This window comes from Taurulus bubalis, assembly GCF_910589615.1.
Source record: "Taurulus bubalis genome assembly, chromosome: 5".
Taxonomy (NCBI): domain Eukaryota; kingdom Metazoa; phylum Chordata; class Actinopteri; order Perciformes; family Cottidae; genus Taurulus; species Taurulus bubalis.
Genome location: NC_136593.1, coordinates 6449846 through 6470269, shown reverse-complemented (window position 1 = coordinate 6470269; position 20424 = coordinate 6449846). Strand labels below are relative to the sequence as shown.

The window sequence follows — 20424 nt, the reverse complement described above, 5'->3', positions numbered from 1 at the left end:
AGATATATTTAACATTACACTTGTTAACTCATTTGTTAGCCGTGTCAAGTTAAGCGTAAACACACCAGTGTAAAGGTGGGGACAGAACTAATAGATTACAGAAATGATTATATGTCAAACGCATTTACTGTAAATATAGTCTGCAATCACTTGCTGGTTTATTACAAACACAAGGCTCAACTAATAATAATTCCCATGCATAAAGGTTATGATGTAAGTTTGTGTTGAAAAGTAGTGTTGATTCAACTTCATGATTATTTTGGAAGCTGTTACATTAAAAACAGGCGTTTGTTATTTAGCCTTCATTGATAAAAGATGGCCTGTGAATATAAAAGCTGTTAAAGCCAAGTGGTTTAACACCACAGCAACTGTGTGCATATTGGTGCAATGTTGAGATTTAGAAACTGTGTACAGCATAAATAATGTGCAGAGGCAAGTAGCATCTTACTCTCTCCCAAACCTGCAGGTGAGATTGTGCTATGCAGTCAAAAAACAGAAAACAACTTTTTTTTTTTTTTTACACTGGAAAAAAACTGAAAATCTGTTTAATCTCAAACCGGGGTGAACAATAGGAAAACTATTTGTTGGAAAAGATGGTACAAAAACAAAACACTTGGATTAATCATAAAGCAGACTTTTTGGACCAGAAAACAATCTCACACATGATCAATACCTACTTTCATACGACTGCATGCAGTTGAAGATACCCTGCGCACTGACTTTAACAAACATTACCAGTTAGAACTAGTAAACTGTGACTTCATACAAACTTTAAAAACACAGATAATTCGAACATGTCCCTTCTCAAAAGGCCATAAGCAAGATTAAAATGTAATAATACAATTTGATGAAAAATGTACAGCTTTGCCGTCCTGTGCAACAATCAATTCCACGGTTTCAATTTGATACATTTTAAGTCTTAAAAAAAAAACACTCCTCCGATGCCTTACAGGCACAATTAAAAAAATACTTTAAAAAGATAACATTGAAATGCATAAAAAGCAGCAAGCACAACATGTTACGCCTTTACAGATAAGTACCCTTTGATGAAACGACTTGTATAAAATACAATAAGTGCCAACACTAGTAGGTGCATTGTATGCAGTTAATGAAGCCTCCCTCAAAAAACACCAAATGTGATTTAAAAAAAGGATAAGAGATGATATATGTGCAAAATGAATAAGAAAAGAGGTGTCACTTATTCTGAGGTTGGCAATCCACACGTTCCAGTGTCCAGGGTTTAAAACCAGTGCTTTGTGGGACCTTTTATCGTCGGCTTTCCTCCCACTCGTAACAGTGGTTGACCCGAGCGCAGTTCAGCAGACACGGCAGCTCACCCCGAGTCTCTGTGTAGTGTTCGATCAGCTCGGCTATGGAACTGAATTCAGTCTTGTAGGTCTGCCACAAAGAAACAGAATAATAAAAAAAGAGAAATACAGTAAGATCAGCGGTCACAACTGGGGTTACACAGATTTATCCGTTTAATCAAATGCCAACAAGGACTTCATTATTCTTGGTTTCAGTGAGTTTGCCTCAGAGCTGAGTTTATAGTCTAAATAAGTACAGAGTACTTTTCCTCTCCAACACACCCTTTACACCCAGTACCTTAGTGTATAAATACAAGACAGAATTGCAGGGAAATATGTATACACAAGGAAATCTAGATCCTTCAAAACTGCATCATTTGTTCATGATGATTCGCTTGAAATAAGCTTGATGAATTCTCATTGAAGCGTTTGAACTAGCAGGTAGAAAATATACAACATGTAATAGCCGAGTGGGAATAATACGCTTTCAAACTTTGAATCCACCCAAGGGGAAATTTATGGAAAGTCAGACTTGTAATATCACACAAACATGCCTTTTAAACAAACCTTGTATTACAATATATATATTATTCCAAGTAATAAATTATTTTATTTATGAATTTTATTCATAAAGCAACAAGGGGAAATGAGTCAAAATTCATTTTTATCCCGGACGACTCAAATACTTTCTCAAGTTCCGATACCAATCTGTTGGCCGATACAGAATATTGATCCGATATCAGTTTTTAATAAACTGGATGTGTAGAATTTGCATCATTTAAAAAAAAAACGTTTACTTGACTTAAATATTGCTTTCATGACTTTGTAAAAGACAATGTCACAAATAAATGCATAAATAGACATTTACTGTTGTTATTTATTAAAATAATGGTCTCCAATACCCGATCCAGCTATTTGAGTCAGTATTGGACCGATATCAGCGTCATATCAGTGCCCTTCTGTCAAGATTTAATACATAATTATTAGCAGAACGACTACCTCCAGCAGGAATTTCCCTGTGCAGGTGTTTTCGATGAGGTGGGTGATCAGGCCACAGGGGAAGCGAATGATGAGAGAACCACTTTTGGGTTTTTTAGGATGAGGGCAGAGGAGGTATGACCCCAGAACATCGTCTGCAAGCAGGGAACAGCTGCAGTCACTGAAATACACCACAAGACCACGCAGTTAAAAGAAAAAGAAAAACCGATAACACACAAGAAACAAAAAAAAAAAAAAAAAAAAAACTTTAAATGCACGAGTGACGCTCACGTTGCGATGCCAGCCCAACACCACACAGCCTGAGCCAGAGCTTCTTCGGTTTCGGCCAAGCTCGGCGTGCGGGATCTCCTCGCTAGAGCTTTGTCTTTTCCCTCTGCTGAGTCACAGAGAAGAGGAGAAGTCAATGTGGAGTTGGAGACGTTTACATGCCAAGCAGGTCCAAAAAAAAAAAAAAAAAACATGGAGCTCCACCACCAAAAGAATCCAACGCAAACCCATTAAATAAAACGACAAAAACGTTGCGCATTCAAGGCATTAGAGAAAAATTATCTATAAAATTGACCCAGAAACTGCCTTCTGACACCACGACAGACAGTGAGTGGCTCCCCATCACCTGAACACGGAGGCGGGGCTTCGCTTTACCTAATCAACTCTCTCACTCTCGACAGCGCTCTGTGAACACTCGGCCCACCTTGTGACGCGCTCAGCCGCTCCTGAACGCTGCGCTGCTTGAGCGGCGTGAACGTGAAGGAGCGGTACGCCCCGGAGCGCAGCGCTTTAGTGCGGATGGCTTTCTTTCGCACCAGCGAGGGGGAGGAGGTGGGGAAGACTTCATCTGGGCTGCTGTGCAGGTCATCAAAGGACTTTTGAACCTTCTGTCGACGGCCAGGGAAATGGAGAAAATGGAGGGGGAACGCCGGGGTTAAAAAGGAAAACGCACCATGTTGTACGAGTGAATGCAAGAAAGACGCTCACACCTTAGTCCCCGGCAGCAGCCCCTGAAAAGGGGCTCTTCTGAAGGAGACCAGGGCGCTGACGCTGAGAGGGAAGCCGTGGTTGAGCAGGGAGGGGTTGCGGCGAGGCATCGAGCCGACGGAGTCCAACTGGGCATCCTCTGGGTGCTTCCCCAAGTAACACAGCTGGAAACAGCGGCAGAGCAGCAGGTTCAGGAACTGCGCCTACAGGAGGGAGCGTGGAAATGAGGTTATCCATTTTGGAGCAATGCAACATTTAACATTTTTGAAGCTACAATGTCAAAAGGCTACGTTGCACAGCAGACGCTAAAAAGAAATGTCTGTTGAAGCTGTAATATATCATTGCATAGCAACATCACCAAGGGAATACTTTTCTTTCCATTTTAGAAGAAGTCTCAGAGTGATTGACGTTGTATTTGGACCCAAAACTGAAACGCTGCTTTTAAAAGAAACAGCGTGTAGGATTTAGTGCCATCTAGTGGTGAAGTGGCAGATTGCAACCAACTAAAATAAGCGAGTCAGGGAGCGGTGGTCTTCAGGGAAGAGTCTCTCTCTGTAGAAACAACATGGCAGACTCTTTATGAAGGGCTTGTTCTAAGCCAACGGAAACACCACGATCTCAGGTGATTACACACCAATATTAGTTGATGAATTCAATATTGCATTTCTGCCTAAAAGATCCAACATAAATCCGGCACACTGATCCTTTAAGCACGAGTTTAAGACGCTAAAATGGTTCGTTTAAGATCACAGACGATCCACCCAGACAGATGACCTCAGTGCCACAACCTCCGGATTCGTTCGGTACAAGTTTCAGTGGCTGTAACTATAGGGGCAACACTTGAAACAGTGAGCCGCTCCTCATACACCAACCCACACGTTTTTCCAAAATACAAGACACATTCTCCCTTTGAAGCATCACAAATATACTGTTTTTATAGGACCATAAAGTCCCAATTCGCACTTTATAGAAACCCAGTCACGTTGGAGCTGTAACTTTCTCGCTAAATACTCGACTCTGCAGCAGCTCCTTTGGTTGTTTGGTCATTTCTTACCGCTCTGGAGTGCCGGGCTTGAAACACATGGCAGTACAGCTGGGCGTCGGTGCTGCCCGGGTTGTGGGAGACGAAGGCGAACTGGGCGTCGACGGGCCAGGCGGTGGACAGAGAGACTCGACGCAGAGCGTGAGCCATCAGGAGCGTCTGACCGGGAATACAGATTGAAATACTTGTTGAGGCCTCCTGTTTGAAAACACACAAGCCGTCCACGTGTGTGTGTGTGTGTGTGTGTGTGTGTGTGTGTGTGTGTGTGTGTGTGTGTGTGTGTTTGTGTGTGTAAAATGTTTTCATACGTACCGTTTCATCCTCGTTGTACATTTTCACACCTTTGATGGAGAATTTTAGGGACACGGGCCTCCGTCTTTTGAATGTCTGATTGAAGACAACCAACATATTCAATATTTTGTTCTCAAGTTAACAATAACAAGCTTTTGCTTTTTTTTAGTGTGTGTGTGATGATGATGATGATTCAAGGCTCAGGACTCACTTTAATGGACTTCAGCTGAGTGTGTAGTTGCTCCATCTGGTCATCCAAGCAGCGGTCATCCACAGGAAATGAGCCCACGTACTTAATAACAAAGATAAGTTTAGTCAAAACCGAAAGCACAATTAAAAATGAATGAATGAATATATATACATACTTTATTAATCCCCAAGGGGAAATTTTGTGTCGCTTAGCAGCCATTTACACAGAAAATAAGATAAGATATAAAAACAGGGATGAAAGATATGTAAAAATAATACTAATAGAATAAAGATAAAAATAACAACAATAAATAGCTGGATGAAAGAAAGAATAACAGTATTAATTTAAGAATTAAATTAACTTAAACAGTAGAAGTGCAAGAGTGCAAGTATGTATGTGCATATTAAAAGGTGTAAATAAAAACAACAACAAACAAACAATAGGAGAGTGCAACAATGCAAATAATGTAGATAAAAAGTCACATTTCTGGAGTTACCTCTGCTGATCTCGTCACTGTGCCATCCTCCCTGACCGGTGCCTCGCCCATGCTGCCTGTTGATCTCTGAAACGAGAACGTCTCACACTTTAAGAGGAAAGCTGCACTCAAATGAACATTCAGAAAGCTGTCAAAACACGAACACGTGGAGGAAACTAGAGAGTCAAACAACCACAGCTGTGGTGCGTCAGGAAGGAGTCCAATGAAGCCGAAGTTACGGGTCCACCCTGACACATTACAAGAGGAGGGACGTGATTTAACTCGGGCTACCTGTGATTTTTTTTAAAACAGTTTTGCAACTCATCTCTTTTTTTTTCTTCTTTTTTTTAAAATCAACTCCAGAAACGCGTCAAAGTCGCCGCTGAAACACACGTCCAACAATGTGAAACTTCTCTGGAACAAACCTTTGAACCGTTTCCGCCCCATGTGTACGCGTGTACGCGTGTGCGTGTGTGTGTGTGTGTGTGTGTGTGTGTGTGTGTAGGCAGCGCACCGGGACGTCCTCCGCTTGGTGCTCAGGTTTGTATTAGGCGTTGAAGTCGCAGAAAACTCACTTTTGGGAGTCGTTGAAGCTCCACACACACTGTCCGCTCCTCCGCGTCGTCGTCGTCTTCTTCTTCTTCTTCTTCTTCTTCTTCACGTGGAGCAGTCGGACGCCGACGTCCTTCCTCACCTTTTTACCTGCTGCCGCTCCGCGGTGGCCCAGGTGTGCTGCTGCTGGCCGGGGGGGGAAGGGGAGTGAAGAAGACGTCGGTCTGAGATATGAGAGCCGAGGAAGATAACGCGTTGAGTCTCTCCTCCCTCTCCCGGCGGCTGTCTCTCTGGGTACACTTTGTGTTTTCTCTCCAGCTCCACACATTCCTCCTTCTTCTTCTTTTTGTTTAAAGCTCCACACATTCCTTCTCATTGCGCAATTCCCCCCGGTGACGTCACACGTCAAGTGGTGGTGGGAAAGTCAAGTTTCATTCATAAACACACATTTCCCGGATCACTCTCACTTTAACCCTCTGCTGAAGTCCATTGGATAATAATGTAATATACTTCCACAATACCTCTGGTTGCGTTTGTTTATATATATATATATATATATATATATATATATATATATATATATATATATAGAATGTGTGTGTATATAATATGTATGTTATATATATATATATATATATCTATAAAAAAGTATATACATATATATAATACATATACATATATAACATACACATATATATTATATATTTGTATATATATAACATACACATATATAATATATACAGTATATATATGTTCATATATATATATAATGTGTGTATATACACACATACATACACACACATATATACATACATATAAGTATATACATATATATAATACATATACATATACAACATACACATATATGTATATATATGTATATATATATATATATATATATATATATATATATATATATATATATATATATGTGTATATTGAAGGGAAGAATTGTCCTCTCCAGGAAATTCCTCGGGTGTTCAAGAATTGACAGTACAGGTTATATTACAATCAAGGTTATTTATTTAAGCCATTATTACACATACATGGAATGCATACCTACTACAAGGCCTTGGACTCAGCTCCCCTGATGGTCTGCTCTGCACACAGTCTGCACACAGTCAGCACACCCCCAGAATGAGAGTGGGCCCCGTTCTCTAAGAGCAATGGATATTTATCCCCTTTCTGTGAGACTTCCTCTTTCTGACATCCATAGTTGTCACAGTCTAAGTAGCGAAAAGGGAGCAGTCCGTCTGTATATCAGACATCTAAAGGTCACAAGGGTGAGTTATACTGTCTGCCACTATTCCCGAGAGCATAAAGCGGAACTTCTTCCATATGACAGGAACCAGATATAGGTCCCTGTGCAAGACCGTTAACGACCAAAAGCAAGCTTTATGTGTTAAAACACGGTAGCATGTGCATATAATTTATATATATATAGCGGCCTCTATTTGACCGGTTCAGCCAGGGTCAAGAGGGAGAGTGTCTACGGAACCAAAACCGCAGAGTGGGAACTCAGCCAGTTGCATTTTCTCAGCTCCGAGACACATTCTTTAGTATAAGCGGGACATGAAACTTTAGTCAAAGCATATATATATATATATATATATATATATATATATATATATATATATATATACACTATACTAGTATGGTACTATTGGGTTTAAAACGAGCAACACAGGAGTTTAACGGATACAGGAAGATTTTATTACTAGGGTGTAAATTGTAAAAATGAAGATGGGTACTTCCTAAATGTCAAGAACATAAACTATGGCTGATAGAAAACTGTAGGATTCACTGCACACCTTGTGAATGACGTTATCACAGATAAATAGTGACATTTTGTTTTCACGACGATCAGGAACAATTTATTATTGCACTTTAAGTGTGGGGGGCTGTTGCGGGGGACAGGCTAAAAGAAGATGGTCAAACATGATGCAGCAGATGTATACTGACGCTTAGTCTCTAATTGGGTGAGACTTCAAGATCCTTGGATCCTACACTTCCCCCAATGCAACTCTATAGTATCTTTTAAGACACTCCATGTAACAGGAGCCCAGTGTATAACACCGGCTGTTAAAATGTGTGGTCCCTGTGCACAATACAAGATAACTCAAGTATATGTATGTTTACATAGCTGAGGAGGATGCTCATAAGGATCTATATAAACCATATTTTATTGTAGAAAAGTTAACAGAAGTGTTCAATCTCTTGTTCCAGCTCCTAATCAAATGAGAAGAGCAGGAAAGGAAAGGACAATAGATTAGAAACAGTAAAGTATGTTAGGCCAAAGTAACCATCAATGGCAATATTCCATGTTCAGGCTACAAGTAATCATTACATTTCACTATCAAACATAAGGCTGCAATACCAAGAGCCTCCTTTAATGCAGACACTTTTTACACATCATAATTAAGGTTATTAGTTTGTTATATATGTGCCTAACTTGCTATGGTCTTAAAAAATACTAGACTCTTCTAAACATCCCTTTTGATATGCATGAACTACAGTCACTGTGGCGGCCATTTTGGCCAGTGCGGTCCACTGAAAAGGACACACTGAATTTGACACGGCCTGTTTAAATGTAGAGGACTGAACTCGAAGAGATGACATTAATTGCAAAATGTTTCTAAACACGTACATTAATAACAATTCAACAGTGTATTGTTTTGTGTATTGGTGTCTCTTTTACCTGAGCGCAGACATTTTTTACACATCATCTTTAAGGTTATTAGTTTGTTATACATGTGCCTGTCTTGCTATGACAAGTCAATATCTCCAATAAGAAAGTTACATCTGCTCATCAGTGCAGTCCAATGCTAACCTGTATTAGTGAAGTTTTGTTGTAGTCTCGTCTGTGTTTATGGATGCTCTGGCAGAGGAGAGCATAGAGTTTCTCCAGCTGGTAGACCTCGAACCCTTCAGTCTTGACCACTACTCTCTCCAGCAGCTTCTGAAGAAATGAGGAAGAAAGACAAGAGAAAGAGGAATGACATCCAGATTTGACCTTTTTAGTTCTGTCTCTTCATCTGTTTACAAAAGGCTTCTGTGATTCTGGTCAAAATGAAGAAAACCCATCTGACCACCAACTATAAAAAGTCAAAAGAATACGCACACACCTTTAATTTGTTTCTGTTCACTACCAGAGGAGGAGTTTTCTGGTTCAGCATCCGCAGAGCTTTGTCCACGTCGACCACCTGCTGCAGCAGCACAGTGCTCTTTAAAACCCGAGTTCTGCTCTTCTCTGGAGAGACGGAAAACACGCAAAGTGTTTAGACCAGTGTGCTAGATGAGCAGCGGGCCAGCGACTCTTTCGCCTTTTCTTCTTCTGCGATGCAGGAACAAAAGACATTAAAACAGTGGTTCTCAAACTGGTGGGGCGCGGGGGGGAGATGCAGATTCTTTTAAAAATGAATAATCCTTTATTAATCCCACAGCGGGGAAATTGTTCTCTGCATTTTTGTAGAGGAAAGCAGCTCACTGCAGCCACTAATACTGATACAACTTGCACTCATTTTGTTTTGCACAGGTTGAACGTTATTGTTATTATCTTGATAATATATTCAGTGCAAAACAGGTTATTTGCAGCCACAATCGGTTTTCATTTCTTTGCCAAATATTAGTTATTTTTTGCACAGATAGGACTTTATTTTTATTGTTCTAACAAAGTGATTGCACATGTTATTAGTTTTTGTCTGATGGAGCAATCTGGTTTACTTGAAAGGAATTTAAATTTTCTTTATTATATTATTTGAAAAAGCACGGATGGAGGAGTCACAAAAAGTTGGATCATTTTGTTACAACTTTGTTGGGGCGGTGGGGCCCGAACATTTTTCTTCCTCCAAAGTTGGGCGTGACAGAAAAAGTTTGAGAACCACTGCGTTAAAAGAACTATCACAACATATTTAAGTACATAATTGAATTATCTACAGTAGTTTTTACCTCTGTTTTTACGCGTTGTAGCCCTTGTGTTGGGAGTGACTGCAACTTTGGGTTTAACCGGCTGTCTTTGTGGGGTTGGGTCAGTGGCTTCAGCACAAGATGTGGACTGTTTGGGAAGGACATGGTAGAAGGAGGGAGCCAACCGGGCAGTGGAGCAATCTGAGGTAGTCAAAACATAATTCATGTTACACCTTTGTGACACACAAATCATTCTAAAAATGAAGGCTTCACTTTAGTAGATGCAATTGTACAAATGTATGCTTAAAGAGAGATAGGTGAGAAATGAATGCACGCTCAAGTTATTCCTACTTTGAGCCTACTGTACTCCTCTCTATACAGCCCACCTGTGGTGCAGCTATAGTAAGGCAAAATAAACAAGATTCAGGTGGCATTTAATGATGCTTTCAGAATCTTACTCAAGCTTCCCAGATGGACAAGTGCAAGTCATATGTTTGTGACCCGTAATGTTCCCACTTTTCCATGCTGTGCTTAAAATTATGATTAAAAGCATAATAAGTTTTTAAAATCATCCACTAGATATTGGTCACTGAGCCGAGTCAGTCAGAGGGCAACTTTGAGGCGAGGACGAGGTTAAATAAGTTAATCACATGTCTTCTAACTACACGCCTGCACCCACAGATAAACACAGCATTTACCTCTGGTGCTGCGTGACGCTTTGGTCTGCACACAAATCTTCTCAAAATCTTCATCCAGCTCATGATCGATGATGGCATGGACCGTGTCCTTCAATGCACATGCTTTGTGGCGGATCTGACGGTCTGAAGGAAACACACTTATTGGTAATTTTGAGTCTCGATACTGCATATGCTTCTGTGAGGGTGGTGAGCATGTGTTTTGCTGCTCACTGTGTGTACCTGTGGGGTCACTGTCTGGGTTGTATTTAAGGGCATTCTGCCAGATGAGATCCACGTCTTGGAGGAACTCTTTGACCGTCCCGTACTGATGGCGGTCGATGTTAGAGAGAACTGTTGACAGGTCCATAGGCTTCTTGATCACCTCAGTGTAATCCGGCACCTAAAACACATGACAAAGAGGCTCCTGTGAGTACAACGCAGGGGGAAAGGGGAAGTAACGCTTTATGAGGGAATATGAAATGAGACAATATCATTTAATGGAACAGCTACCTCCTCTAAATCCACAGGCTTTGTAAAAGCCTTGAAACGTTTCTCTTGGGACAGGCGGTTGGTGACGTCCCGCAGGAAGAGGCGGAGATTCCTGAGGATGTCTTCTTCCTGCTTCTCCAGTTTCCGGGTCTCCTCTTCTGTCAGCTGACGTGGGGGAGGTGGAGCGGCGACAGGAAGCACCTCCAATGCATTGTGTCCTTCAAAAAGTGGAATGTTGATAGACACATACAAAGTGAGTCATATTAATATCATAGACATAAAAACATAAACTTTCAGCGGGCAGCCATCTTCAACCTGAATTGCCTGTATTTGCTCTATTTGGGCTGGATGTGAATACCAACATGTTCTTTGTCAACCCCAAACATCCCTGACACATTATCTTCTGTTCCCCATCTTCCCATTTTCTCTCTTCCTCCATGGCAGGTTTGATGAACATTGTTCAGGTATTTTTTAAGCCAATAGGTGGAATGGGTACGTCACATATCAATGAAATGTAGACTCTAATGTGCTGCCAAACCAATAAAAAAGCAAATAAGTATGGACTAAAGCCCCCTTTAACAATAGATTACACACAGCCAGCTAAGATCTCTATTCTATAACCAGTCATAGTTCTCACCAGCTTTCTTTTTTGAGGCAGGGGCCTTTGTAGCCTGATTAAGGATTGGCTCCTCAAAGAAGTTTCTTCTTTCTATGCTGGTGGGGACGTTGACATGGAAAACCTCTCCATACTCCTCCCGAAACAACTCCTGCACCTGATACAAGAAAAGCGAAAGAAGACTCGTAGATGAGAATTGTGTCTTTCTGTCGGCGAAAATCCTTTTTCAAATATTTGACTCATTGATATTATTTTCACACCACAAAAATGTATTAAATGATGTGTCCTCATGTGTCATCCTCTCTAAGTCAACAGGACATCACTCCTCTTTTTCCATACCTCCATACTCAGTTGGTCATGCTGCAGGTTGCACGTAGCCAGAAGCAGTGTCGGAGCAAAGGGAGAGATGGAGTTGAGCAGGGAGAGGAAGGTGGCTCTTAAGGCCGGACCCACTGTTTCCCACCACTGTCCGATGTGAGGGATGTACAGGACACTGGGAGACGTCCGATTTGCTTCAACAAAGATCTGCAGAACATATGACAGACACAATAGTGAATGGTGTGTTTTTTGTGTGCTAAATCTGTAAAACAACAAAAGAGCATACAGCACAGTTGCACTTTTCACAGAACATGATGGGATGATAAAGGATAAATGCAAAAATAAAAAAAAGGTGCAGCGAGGAAATTAGAGATTGAGATGGCAGAGGGAACCACTAGTGACTGCTGAAAAAGTTCCTCTTGAACCGGCATGATTTCATCTGATTTCGCCAGAATCTGACCCGGTGGCACAGATGACAAGCATTTAAAATAGCTATAGAGAAATAGCCAGCTTCTCGCTGATGGTCTCGTTTATTATATTGGTCATATAGAGGCATTTCATAAACACTGATAATAACTAAGCAAAAAAACAAACAAAAGAAAACATTTCCAGGTTACAGCCTCTAAAAAATGACTAGACTCTTCTAAAGATCCCTTTTGGTAATACGGTGGCTCATTTCCCCCTGCCATCCACATGGCTCTATCATACAAGTATTAGTCTGTAGTACATATCTATCCCCGCTGCCCACAATGCAAGGCGGTGGCGCCCATGAACTACAGTCACTGCGGCGGCCATTTTGGCCAGTGAGGTCCACTGAAAGGGACACACTGAATTTGACACGTCTGCAAAAGTTGAAGCTACCATCTAGGCTAACACATAATGGATCAAGGGCCTGTTTAAATGTAGAGGACCAAACTCAAAGACATGTCATTAATTGGGCGACTGTGGCTCAGTGGTTAGCATGCCTGTCTTTCAATCAGAGGATCGGTGGTTCGAGCGGCTACACATGTCGATGTGTCCTTGAGCAAGACATTTAATCCCAAATTGCTCCCCGTTGCTGTGTCTACGGTGTATAGAGCAAAACATGTAAGTTGCTTTGGATAAAAGCGTCGGCTAAATATGACTAAACATGTACAATAATAACAATAATTCAACAGTGTATTATTTTGTGCGCTGGTGTCTCATTTACCCGAGCACAAGTTTCTTCAGGTGCAGTCGCTCCAAACAGCACGGCCACGTCTAGTGTGTAGATGCTGAATTTTTCCAGCGCGTGGAGGACAGCAGGGGCCAGGTGGGCGCTCTGACCTGCACCCTGTCTGCCCTCCAACAGCAGCCTGGGACGGCATGAGGTTGGGTGGCTCTGTTTATTGGAGCAGACGTCCTCCTCCTCCTCCTCACTAAACATCGGCTCATCGTCAGACACACCACAGGCCGCATCTAGGAGATAAACAGTGGAGCGGTTACTCCGGCTGCCAAAGCAACAGCCAATCTGTAGTTACTTACGGACAAATGGGAAATGAATTTGCCCGTATGATCAAAACAGACGAGTGACTGAATAAATCAATGCAAAACCAGAGAAAAAGACAAAAGCAAGACTGCACCTTGTCTTCTCCTCTTCTTTAAGGCCTGCTCAGCAAGAGGGAACAGTCTTCTGACCGTGTTGAGGATGTTCTTGAGGGTGGCGCTCAGAAGAGGACGACTGGCCGGTATCAGGGCCTTGGCTGGTGACACTACTGCCCTAATAATCACAATTAGCGTCATATTTACTTATGAACCATAGGCAAGAACCAGGCACTGCAAATGCAAGAATAATTTTTACACTCTTAAAAAAAAAAAAAAAAAGCACTGTTAGCTTGGTTCTACCTGTGGGCAGCCGGCACCATCTTCGACATGGCGGACAAAAAGTCTCTCCTGGTAACGGCGACGGAGTTGGTGTCAATCACGAGTTTCTGCGATGACAAGTAGATCTGTGGGTAGCGGCGCCGCAATGCACACAGGACAGCCTCTGCACAGACTGCCTGAATGTCGGCTCCGCAGTAACCTGGAAAAACAAAAGACAGATTGTAGACAATCAGTATACAATCTGTAGTTGATGGTGTTTCCTATTTAAAGGAGCTGAATGGAGATAGTTCAGGTTCTGAGACACAGGTTTTGTCCTGGGCTCATCACACCAGTATCACTTCCAGTAGATGTTGCACTAAAAGAATACAAATGGCTTTCTCTGACCAAGCTATACAGTATTGACAATTTAAATGTAATCTGTACTGGGGGCATTTAGCTAGATGTGTATTTTTTTCAAGCCACTGTTTTTGCACCATTATAATGGACACATACCAACACATGTATCAGCCAACTCGTCCAGATAGATGCGGGAGGGCAGTGGAGTCCACTCTCTGGTGTGGATCTTGAAAATGGCACTTCTCGCCTGCCATACATTACAAGATCACAGAGAGTTCACAGAAAGACTTTGACTGTTTTAGCACAAATATTATTTCATACGTCAATTTTCTGTCTCTCGTTTAATTTCTGCCAAACATTAAAGGACATCTGCAGTTTCTCACCTCTCTGTCCGGCAGGCTGAAGAGGAACTCTCTGTCGAAGCGGCCCGGTCTCCTGAGCGCTGGGTCGATGGAGTCCAGCCTGTTGGTCGCTCCGATGACCACGACCTCTCCTCTATCTGCTAACCCATCCATAAGCGCCAACAGTGTCGACACAATGGAACTACATGGACAGGAAAACGATTTAAGATTAAGCAAGGTTCATGTATACATTGCTAAAATGTCCTTAAATGACACAAATGAATGAGAGACAATAGTTTGATTAAAAGAATAAACATTTATATAGATGCCTGCTTATATTTTGAGCATCTTTCTTTTTAAAAGCATATTCATTATTTCAAACTCAGCGTAAATGAACGTCATGAACACATGAATATAACACATTTCCATGACTTTTCCAAAACTTTTGGGATTTCATTTTTTTCAAGGACTTTTCCAGGCCGGGAAATAACCATTTTAAAATTCTATGACTTTTCCAGGTTTTCCAATCCTGATTAAGTTTTCTAACCGGTCAACACTATCTACCGGTGTCAAATACAGCCGAGCATCGAGTCAAATAAATGTTGTGACAACTGCTTCTTGGTATCCATGAAAAAGAAACACATTCTCACTGCAAACTGCAGTAGCTACTTTATATTCCTGTTACATACAAGATCCTCATACTCCTAGAATACAAGTCCAATCATTCAAAACTATTTCTATTTTACAAAGAAGCTTTATTTTCTCAAGGCCACCAATCACCCCGACGGTCAAGCCATTTGTGTTCACAAGAACGTTGCGACAGACATTCAGGGGTTGTACGCCTTCTTTGGTTTTGAGTAGCTGCGGCCGAGTCATTTCAAATTCAACATTAAGCATAACTTGTGACAGCTGCATCCGGTCATGCTGCTGGAAACAATGTCATTTTGGTGTTTTCAGTTAGCTATAATTGCTAAATGTTGATCAAGATGATTTATTTTTGTCTTATTCATAATTTATCTCGTTTCACTCTGTACATTTTACACACTAGTCTCACTAGTCTGCTCACCTGTGGATCTGGTCCTGATGACTCGACCTGATGGGAGCCAAACCATCGATCTCATCAAAGAAGATGATGGACGGACGCATCTGGTACGCCTAGAAACCATTCAATAAGAATTCAATCAGTTAAAGATTGCATTATCTTTAGACCTGATACTTAATGTGGAGGAATTGACTTCCCAATCTACAAGTGAGTGTGTCGAAATCTAGTGAGTTAACTTGACAACAGGAAGACGGGAAAAAGACAATGTACAATCGCCATCCTTCCCTAAAAGTGTATTGTATGTTGATGAGGAGTTTGGTTTACCTGGTCGAAAAGCTGTCGCAGCTGTCTCTCCGATTCTCCTACCCACTTAGTGAGGCAGTCAGCTCCTTTCCTCATGAAGAAAGACACCTTTCTTTCGCCCTGACTGCACTCATTGGCCAGCGCTCTGGCTACGAGGGTTTTTCCCGTTCCCGGAGGACCGTAGAATAGACAGCCCCTGAAAACAAGAGAAAATATGACGAGAAATTGGGAGTTTCTTAGGGTTTACCAGCCATTACAATCGAACCATAGTCTTAAGTGGTAGAGAAGAGACTAGAAAATCTGAGAAGAAACCAACCTCAAACAGAGAAAGGGTTAAATAGCTTTGAACTACAATTACACACACACACACACACACACACACACACACACACACACACACACACACATACACACATTATTTACCTGGGAGGCTGCATCTTGAACCTCTCAAAGACTTCTGGATAGAGCAGAGGGAACACCACCATCTCCTTCAGCGATGAAATGTGCTCGCTCAAACCTCCGATGCTTTCAAACCGCACCTGGATGACAAAAGGTGTTATGTTTAGATCGTTTGCTCAAAATTCAAACTACTGACTGTACAAGCATTCATTTTATCAGTCTTTTATTAGCAGGAATAAAAAGCTTTGTTTCTTATCTTCAGTAATTACCATTCAAAAAAAGTTTAAATCTAATTAAATGTGACAATACATGTAAAACATCCCCTTGAAGTGCTATATGTATGTCTACATCAATGCAACTCTCTGCAGCCCCATCTGTAGATGCAGCTTACCGTCTTGTCGATGTGCATGGGGTCCAAGTCAGCGAGGCCGGCTCCAATCTTCATCCTGTCTTTCAAAAGACATCTGCAGGAAAAACATGAAAAGCATAAATACACACGCTTTTCTTCGCTAATGTATTGTGAATTCTTTACAATGTAGTGTATTTACCACAATACGTCATTGGTCCTACTCTATCCAAATACATTATTATAGGAAATAGTTCAAGAACATGTCAATTGTTATCATAAAGGGACCAAAGAGTAATCAAAGCTGGGTTTATTTCTCAAAAGAGTTGTCTATTATTCCAGAGAGAAATTCATGAAAAACAACACATCTTTTTTGGGGTTGAGAATTGTAAATGTGTTGACCTAATAGTTGCTTTATAAACCTTCCGTCTCCCGCCTTTGCTTTCCACCCATGTGCTGAAGGACACTTCCTGTTGTCTACCTGCACCGCATGCCAGCTGCTGCTCTCACCTGTTGACTGACATGCTCCTGCTCTTACTTCTCCGTCTCTGGACTTTATCCTCGTCTGAAGATGAAGAAGTGGCGTCACTGCAGATGGCCTGTCTGTTTCTGCAAAGGCAAAGGAAGCAACATTATCTCTCGGCCTAAGATTGTTTTGTTGTTTTTGTTACAGTCAATGCTAGTATTTGCTAGTGAGTACAGACACAACACACAAAACAAGCATACACAACACGATTACAACTCATTAGTAAAAGTATTGCAGTGTTTCATATATACATACACAGTAATAATGCATGAATTTAGAAGAAGAAAAAAGGCAGGATTTGATGTGACTCATCCAACTCCATGAAGTTAAATCATCACCTTGCATGAACAATACAGTAAAATACTGGCAAATAGAAAGTCAGCTTTCAAACAATGGCTCTTTCTTAGTTCACAACAGAACTAGTAAGGACAGACAAACATCAACATGGACAAGTAGAGAGGGTCTCACTTCTGAAAACTACTACACCTGCGTCTGGTAGGAGACGGGTGGTCCTCAAAGTGCATGCTGCGCTTCCTGGGCCCGCTGAGTTCTAAGTTACAATGACAAACATCAAACTTGATCAAATGTATTAAAAGGACCCACGGGGACACAGGTGTCACGCGTCCTTTAAGTGTTCTGGAAATGTTTCATTTACAGCTTCATCTTGGTGGGTCATGTGACAGGTCATAAGCAATACTTTATACACTGACTGCAATACTGTCATCACATTTTTGTGCCTTATTTTTGTGCAATACTATTACTATATTGTGTGCCTTATTTTTATGTATCTTTAGCCTTTTTATTGTAATTTCTGTTTGTTAGCAGGACCCGGAAAAATAAGCTTTACGTTGCACAGAGAAAATATCTTGAATCTTGAATCTTGAATGTGATTTTGTGTTCCCATAACAACCTTTCCAAGATGGCTGGTCCAGGTTGTGACAGATCTGAAGAAAATGCTAAATTTAAAAAGCTTATTTTTCATTGTTAAAGGTAATATTTACCCATTTTAAGAATGAAAATGTTTAATTTACATGCCATTTAATGTATTGGACCTGCTGTGAGCACATTTCTTGAAGAAACTGTTGTGACACATACGTCACATCGGGACGTTAACCTAAAAATGTCACGAAGAACCGAGAGTGACATATATGCACAATACGAAAAATAATTATGATCTGCTCAGTTAATTTGGCTGCTTCAATAATATTTAGCTAACATATTTTATATTGTTCAATCCAAAGCATATTAAAACAAATAAAAACCAAAAAAATCATGTTATAATTATGTAATTATTTCTACCATTATTTTACCATTAACGCCCAATGTGACACATATGTAACATTTAAAAAAATGTGATACTATTTTGAAAACAATGTCAGAACTGTGTTCTACGTAATCTATTTAGTCTGTATTATGTCCCTCATCATTTTCCTTGAAGGAGAAATGGGTCCGGGTTCTTACGGAATGCTTACAGGGTATTTAAACGGATACATTCATTCAAAACGATTCGCAATTTAATAAACAAAGAAAGGCTAATTATTGAATGTCATTCGTTTTTGTTTTGTTTTCAAATAGGAGAATGCTAAGATCTCCAATTAAGTAATTGCAACCAACTTGTATGCTATCAGTTGTAATATTGGTTAAAACTAAGAACACTAAATTAAAAAAAGCCCTGGTGGAAATGACCTAACTTTGCATTTACGACCAACTGTCATTTCCATGCGTTTCAGGCATCATATCTGACATTTAAACAATATGATGAGGAAATACATCACCATGCAGCAGGGCCTGGCAGGGAAACACAGTCTCAGGCTGTTGGAGGTCAACACGCCCCTCACTTTCTTCCTCCTCCTCCTCCTCCTCCTCCTCCTCGCCATCTTCCTCCTCTCCTTCCTCCTGCTCCTCCTCGCCATCTTCCTCCTCTCCTTCCTCCTGCACCACGCCATCTTCCTCCTCTTCTTCCTCCTCCTCCTCCTCATCCACTTCTACATCTTCTTCATTCTCTTTGTTGTGATCACCCTCATCCCCTCCTGTGAATTAAGAAAAGAGGTAGAATTATTATTTCAAACAATTCTGCTTTTGATTAGGTTACAAAGGGGACACGTCTGAAATATGCCCTGTAGTTAGTGTAGTAACTTGAAGCATGCAAGGTGTATACAATTCAGATTATATTTTCTTAAACCTAATCCATCTCACCTTGGTTCTCTTCCTCGATGGCTTTACTCTCCACATCTGTCCTCCAAAACTGTGCTTTTCTTTTTACCTCTTCCGCATTGAGCCTATTTCTGATCCTCTGGCTGAATCTCCTCTTCTTCATGTCGTCCATCTTCTGGAGAATAGATTCAGCAGTGCTGAGACGATCACAGTGCTGAGAGGAAAAACCTGGTAGAGTTCATCAAAGTGTATCTCTCAACTAAACTCTTTAGTTTAAAAAACAACAACAGCTCACTTTGTATGTCAACATGTTTGTTAGAAGTCACTGTGATAGGCTGAGCTTGGCATGAACTTTCCTTAATACAGTGGTTCTCAAACTGTGGGGCGTGACCCTCTAGTGGGGCGCGGAAGTATTACAGGTGGGGCAGATTCTTAAAAAAAAAAAAAAAAGATCCTTTTTTTAATTTTTATTTTAAGAGTCCTTTATTAATCCCACAGTGGGGAAATTATTCTCTGCATTTTACCCATTCTTAGCTTCAGTGTCTTGGAAGGACACTTCCACTTGAAACTATGGGGAGAACAGGGATGAACCGGCTACCTCGTGGTTTCAGGACGACCACTCTCCATGAACATGATAACTTTACATAGTACAAAAGTACAAAGTACACAGACATAACATGTCATTAATAAATACATGGAGAAATGCCTGTACGTTCGTGGAAATGTTTACGTTACGCCGTTAACAGGCCAGGTCTTGGCGTTTTGCTAAAAGCCTCCGTGAGATCGGCTTTTCTGCTGTTGCGTCTCTCAAAACAGAATATAGATCTAAGCTCAGCATTGAGCATGAATTGAGAACAATATTTGTAGAGGAAAGCAGCTCACTGCAGCCACTAATACTGATACAACCTGATGCTCACACTTCTGCACTCATTTAGTTTTGCACAGGTTGAACACTATTGTTTTTATCTTGAAAATATATTCAGTGCAAAACAGGTTATTTGCAGCCACAATAGGTCATTTGTTTTGCCAAATATTAACTTTATTTGCATTGTTCTAACAAAGTGATTGTACATGTTATTAGTTTTTGTCTGATGGAGCGATCTGGTCTACTTGAAAGGGATTTCAATTTTCTTTATTCTATTATTTGAAAAAGCACAGTCACAAAAAGTTGGACACCATTTTGTTATAATTTTGTTGGGGCCCGAACATTTTTCTTCCTCCTGATAGAAAAGGTTTGAGAACCACTGCCTTAATATAATATTTCAATTAATAGACATTTGTTTTTCCAAAATATATTC

General features: G+C 40.8%; 2 protein-coding genes across 2 annotated transcripts; both read right to left on the bottom strand.

Annotated features, from left to right (window-relative positions):
• Positions 1-519: 519 nt before the first annotated feature.
• On the bottom strand, positions 520-5903 carry sh2d5 (SH2 domain containing 5). Its single transcript, XM_079218548.1, has 10 exons — positions 5855-5903; positions 5301-5366; positions 4826-4906; positions 4636-4710; positions 4336-4482; positions 3284-3484; positions 2998-3181; positions 2577-2682; positions 2307-2466; positions 520-1398 (listed from the first exon to the last, which is right to left on the bottom strand). Exons 2-10 carry the CDS (start codon positions 5349-5351, stop codon positions 1267-1269), a joined length of 1137 nt encoding a protein of 378 aa, XP_079074674.1. The 5' UTR covers positions 5352-5366; positions 5855-5903; the 3' UTR covers positions 520-1266.
• Positions 5904-8027: 2124 nt separating this feature from the next.
• On the bottom strand, positions 8028-19298 carry LOC306736613 (ATPase family AAA domain-containing protein 2-like; the record flags this gene model as incomplete). Its single annotated transcript, XM_079218265.1, has 21 exons — positions 8028-8060; positions 8662-8790; positions 8981-9081; positions 9780-9938; positions 10436-10558; positions 10655-10814; positions 10925-11121; positions 11541-11676; positions 11859-12044; positions 13027-13274; positions 13439-13575; positions 13701-13878; positions 14172-14262; positions 14399-14558; positions 15423-15511; positions 15723-15897; positions 16125-16240; positions 16492-16564; positions 16957-17055; positions 18933-19002; positions 19169-19298. The coding sequence occupies 21 exons, from the start codon at positions 19296-19298 to the stop codon at positions 8028-8030; spliced, it is 2790 nt and encodes a 929-aa protein (XP_079074391.1).
• Between the last annotated feature and the right edge of the window lie 1126 nt (positions 19299-20424).

Excerpts from the sequence above, each read along its gene's own strand:
- sh2d5 (XM_079218548.1), bottom strand. The coding sequence starts at position 5,351 with ATGGGCGAGGCACCGGTCAGGGAGGATGGCACAGTGACGAGATCAGCA. Across the intron at positions 4,483-4,635 it reads TGTACAACGAGGATGAAACG|ACGCTCCTGATGGCTCACGC; the intron begins GTACGTATGAAA and ends ATTCCCGGTCAG. Across the intron at positions 3,485-4,335 it reads AAGCCCGGCACTCCAGAGCG|GCGCAGTTCCTGAACCTGCT; the intron begins GTAAGAAATGAC and ends TCCCTCCTGTAG.